Source organism: Rhincodon typus, chromosome 21 (genome assembly GCF_021869965.1).
Source record: "Rhincodon typus isolate 14 chromosome 21, sRhiTyp1.1, whole genome shotgun sequence".
NCBI lineage: Eukaryota > Metazoa > Chordata > Chondrichthyes > Orectolobiformes > Rhincodontidae > Rhincodon > Rhincodon typus.
Window position 1 is genome coordinate 3659340 of NC_063352.1, and position 5548 is coordinate 3664887.

A 5548-nucleotide genomic window follows, 5' to 3' on the forward strand; every position below is an offset into this window, starting at 1 on the left:
CCAGTCCCACTGTGTGTGTACGTGACCCAGTCCCACTGTGTGTGTACATGACCCAGTCCCACTGTGTGTGTACATGACCCTGTCCCACTGGGTGTGTACATGACCCAGTCCCACTGTGTATGTGTATATGACCCTATCCCAGTGTGTGTGTATGACCCTGTCCCAGTGTGTGTGTATATGACCCTGTCCCAGTGTGTGTGTATATGACCCTGTCCCAGTGTGTGTGTGTGAAAAGTTCAAAGTCATTACACATGGAATGCAATCAGCAAAATGGCGCAAAATGTAACAAAAACACATGATGGAAAATCCAATCTGTTAGTGAAAATGTCCTGGAAATTTCAACCATTTATAAAATGTAAGGTAACATAAGTGTGTGACACACGTTACACTGGGACTCCCCAGTTATTTTATCCCATGTGCTTATAATCTCTGTTATTCCTGCAATCTTCATTTGCCACAGCTTTGTGAATATTTCGTTCAGCTTGGAGACAGACACTTCACCGGAGACTGATCCCCTGGTTGCATTCTCAAAATGTCATATCACCACAAACAACGTTCAGCCCATTCATCGTACAAAGGGCACCACCAACGCATAGCAAAAATTTCAACAACAGGAAAGAGGAAAACACAAAATCAAGTTAATCCATTCATGGAAGCACTCCAACATTTACAATCTCCACACAGTCCATCAAACTGTCTCCCACCCACTCTGAGCTGAGATGAGGAGGAACTGATATGATGGAATCGCTATAACTCTAGATAATCATTTGGGCTCTTGCACAGAATTGAAAGTTCTGACCAGCAAGGCTAGAATGTGCATTTCTCTCGAGCATTCACTGTCAGTTTTCACTAAAGTGAAATCTACATCTGTGCAGCTCTGAACTTTGCAAAGTTGTAGCAAATGCAGAGTCCTGTTATCATCGTCTCCTCCAGCCCTTCTATATTTGCATTCTATATCTGTTGAGTTTTGGCTGAATGAGAGCCGAGTTAACAGGTGAACAGCATCCCAAATAAACAGCAAACAGTGACAGTGACACTGTTCGTCATTTTGTTTAATACTTAATGGACAGCGAATGTACACAGATAAGACCTGACCATTTTTTATCTAATTTTCAACAGGGAAAGTTCATCCGAATCAATTTTGATGTCACTGGCTATATTGTTGGAGCAAACATTGAGACATGTATCCTTTTATGGTTGTTAAAAGGGAAAAGGCTTGGAATTTTAACAAGAAAGACTTAATAAGGCAAACTGCGCCTGTGAAGTTGCCCCCAAGAAGGTAAAGTGTAAAGGTACAGGAATTCCGTAAAACCTGAGATAAATTTACAGTGTCCGTGATCTCTGTACTTGTTGACGTTGGCATGGGAAAGAGTGAAATGTTCATAACGTTTGGAGTGCCTACCTACCGAGAGTTTTGTTGCTGGGAGTTTCAGTAATATTTGCCCTTCACCTTGCTATGAAACTATGGGAACATATGGGAGGCCATTCAGCCCCACATGCCTGCTTGGAAATTCAATGAGTTCTTGGCTGCTCTGAGATCTACCTTCGCATAAAGCAGAAATTATTCACAGGAACATGTGATGTAAGCTTGACTTCCAGTGATTGCTAACACTGTACTGAAACCACAACAGAGAGTGCTGGAGAAACTCAGCAGGTATGGCAGTGTCTGTGGAGAGAGAGAAAAACAGAGTCACGCAGCCAGACCTACTGAGTTTCTTCAACAATTTATGCTTTTGTTTCAAATCTGCAGCATCTGCTGTTCTTTGTTTTTTGCTGACTATAGTAAAGCAGACTTGTTAAAGGATTGCGAAAGGATTAGTGAAGACAGTAAGAGCCTATTCTGTGTGGGTGAAGCTAACATGCTGTGGATGTGTTGGATTCTCCTTTCTTTGGTGCAAGTCAAGGTGTTATTGTTGAGGAGAAGGTAGTGGTAGAATGTAATGCAATCTCTTTCATCGAACTTCATTTAATTGTAGTACAGTCGGTATTGTTTCCAAAACTGGCAGAGGGTATCAGAGGGACACCCTGCTATTTAATGGGGAGGCAATGGCCTAGTGGTATTATCCATGGACTGTTAATCCAGAGACCCAGGTAAGGTTCTGGAGGCCTGGGTTCAAATCCCGGCATGGCAGATGGTTGAATATAAATTGAATAAAAATCTGGAATTAGGAGTCTGCTGATGATCATGAATCCATTGTTGCTTTCAGGGGAAAACCCCAGCTGGCTCACTGATGTCCTTTAGGGAAGGGAACTGCCATCCTTACCTTGTCTGGCCTATATGTGACTCTTTGTACTGGTACATGTGTCCCTGATGGCTGTTGGCAGAGGGATCAATTCCCCTGGACACACATGGCCTTCCAGCACTAGTCTCCCACTCTGTGACATTTGTCATGTGATGGGGATTTTCACTGCCTGAATGTGCAGGTAGGACATCACCACAATTTTGACTCCACTTTGAGCTCAGCCCTGCTTCTGGGATATTGCTGTTGCCCTGGCATCCATGACATGTCTGTAATATCCAAGTGTCTGTCTTAGCAGCTCTGCCCTCTGACCTCCATCCAGAGCTTTTCCGATTTCCTTTCCAAATTATTGTCAGTCTTTGCTGCCTCCGTCCTGGCACATTTCAATTCCAGACATTGACACTCACTGTATACATCTGCTCTGCCTCAGATTCTCCCTGTCTCTCTTGTCCAGAACCTTAAATCTATCTCCCTCTGGTCCTTGTTTGGCAAATAAGAACAGGACTTTTTGTCTTTTGGAAAAATATTGTACACCTCAATTAAATTCCACCAGCACCCCCACCGCCCCCCCCCCCCCCACCTCCTTTGCTCCAGGGAAAACAACAACAACTTCCCCAACTGAACTATGCTGCTAAATTCCCTCCCACTTGAAGCATTGTGGTAAACGCCCTCTGCAGCCTCTCATGGAGTTTCATTTCATTTCTAACAGGCAGAGATCAGGACTGAGTGCACTATTCCAGCTGGAGTCTAACCAGAACTTTATAAAGGGTTGGCAGAACTCCCCTGCTTTTGTACTCAATACCTCAATTTATGAAATGTCAGATCCTGAAATCCCATCTACTTTTCTAAATACTCTCTCAATATCTCCTGTCACCTTCCGAGATCTATACACAGACAACCCATGGGTTTCTCTGTCCTTCTATATATAGGCCTACATCATTAATTCTTGATTGCCTCTCCCTATTTCTTCAGCCAAACTGTATCACATCATATTTCTCTGTGTTAAACACCGTATGCCACTTGTCTGCCCCTTCTGCCATCCTGTCAATGTCTTGTTGGTACTGTTGGCATGATTGGAATCATCTTTAATGTCTGCCATACTTCCAAATTCAATATCATCAGCTAGCTTTACAATGTATTCTAAAGTCCAAGTCATTTCTACATAAAAACAACAGCCTCAGCAATGACTCTTGGGGAATACCATTTTCCAATATGAATAACGCTTATTTACCACAATTCGCTATGCTGTATTCATGAGCCCAATTCTTATTCTTGTTATAACACAGAGACAGACATGCAAACACAATCACCCTTTCTACCTCTGTACATGCAACACAGTAAAATTGGACATTGCCACCTGCAGCCCCTTCCACAGGAACGATGGAAGGTGTTCATAAACCTGGCCCATTTTTGGTTGAGGGATAGTAGGAACTGCAGATGCTGGAGAATCTGAGATAACAAGGTGCAGAGCTGGATGAACACAGCAGGCCAAGCAGCATCGGAGGAGCAGGAAGGCTGACGTTTCGGACCTAAACCCTTGGTTGTTTGGCTGAGTCACTCTGGCCTTTGTTTCAGTTTCACTTTCATTTAAAAAAAATGTTTTAAAATGACCTTCAGGTCGAGTCCATCTCCTGCTTTGATGTTGTTCGGTGAATGTAAACCCGTCGGCTCTCTATGATGGGGGTACATTAAACCTTGTATCAGATTCCTCAGCCAGTCCTTCTGTCAAACACAAAGAAAATCCAATTTGTATAAAAACACACAACACTGTAAAGGAATCAAAGCAGGAAGTGCTGGACAGACTCTGGCCCTGCGGAGTGTCGGTGGACAGAGAGAAAGGGGTTAACATTTCCACTTTATTCTGGGGTTTTTTTTGGGGGATAGTTGGACCTGGAGGGAAGACACTGCTGAGTATCCTCCAGCACTTTTCATTTTAGATTCACGGCTTTGCTAAAATAACTCATCATGGGCCAATATCCCATCACCAGCATCCCATCACCAAGTCACCTTTTATTTAAAAACCAAAAGAACTGCGGATGCTGTAAGTTCTGAGGAAGGGTCACTGGACCCAAAGCGTTAACTCTGTTTTCTCCTCCACAGATGCTGCCAGACCTGCTGAGCTTTTCCAGCAACTTTGCTTTTGTCACCTTTTATTTACACATGGAAAGTCCTTGACTCTGGCACAGCCTCGTCAGAGCTGGCTCCTAGAGTGAGCAGAACCCCTGACCCTCCTGTTTATATCTGTCAGCCAGGGCTCCCTGATTGGACCAGATTAACAGCCCCAACTGGGGAACTCTTATTCTATGAGGTCCACCCTGGCTGACCTTGTTACAATAACTGTGTAGGCAGTGTGCTGCTTTTATTTACAGTAAAGGGGTAACGGCGACAGGGCAACCCTTGTTCCAAAACCAGAACGATGACAATTCCGTGTGATTTACTGAGAAGATTTAGATCAGTCCTTGCTGAAAGGAGATGGGATAGTGAAGCTTTTTATCTTGCTCGCATCTGAGCAAGCGACAGAATTCAACATGTTAATGAACTGCTCCATCTACATGGGGCCATATCTGAGCCCATCTGAACCCATTTCTGATGAAGGGTCCCAACCTGAAACGTTAACTTACCTGCTCCTCTGATGCTGCCTGGCCTGCTGTGTTCCTCCAACTCCACGCTGTGTTATCTCTGACTTCGGCATCGGCAGTTCTTACTATCTCTGAGTGAGGAAAACTCCTGTCCAGTTTTTGAACCCAGTTTTTAAACTTTCTCTGTTCAATGAATAACTAAAGATTAGAAAAAAACAACAGACTGGAGTGAAAGAACCCAGCCCAAGGGGTAACTGTGGGGACGTGATTTATTTTCCTTTGGCGAACAGCTCTCACAACGAATTTACAGCACAGGCTCAGGCCATTCAGCCTGACAGGCCCGTGCTAGAGTTTACACTCCTCATGATGGAGACATTCCCAGATAAATGCTACATCAGCCTTATTGTTTATTTTTCACTTGGGGGCTGGAGTGTGACGAAGGAGTGTGCGAGCAGATATCTCAGATTGGCTGGTGGGCAGCAGATGGAACCCAAGGTGGTTTCAGAGTAGGACACTCCTGCTGGAGTTCCTCTGCTCTGCCTGTTCTTTTTCTTTCTTTTCTTCTTTTCTCTCTTTTCTTCTTCCCTCACATCATCTCCCCACAGCACTGGGGGCGAATACCAACAGGCTCTGGGAGCTGCGGCACCTGGAGTGCGAGCCCACGGAACGAGTTGGAACACCATGTGAAGCTGTGTGTCCCGGAGCAGCATGGGGAATAGGCCGGAACAC

The 5548-nt window shown here is 44.5% G+C and overlaps 1 protein-coding gene across 1 annotated transcript in view; it reads left to right on the forward strand.

Moving 5' to 3' along the window:
* The window catches only part of LOC109916081 (myosin-11-like), a 139653-nt gene that overhangs the window by 56649 nt on the left and 77456 nt on the right, over positions 1-5548 (forward strand). Inside the window, exon 5 of the mRNA XM_048609663.1 lies at positions 1120-1183. Coding sequence (XP_048465620.1) covers positions 1120-1183 — 64 coding nt within the window. The remainder of the gene's footprint in view (positions 1-1119; positions 1184-5548) is intronic.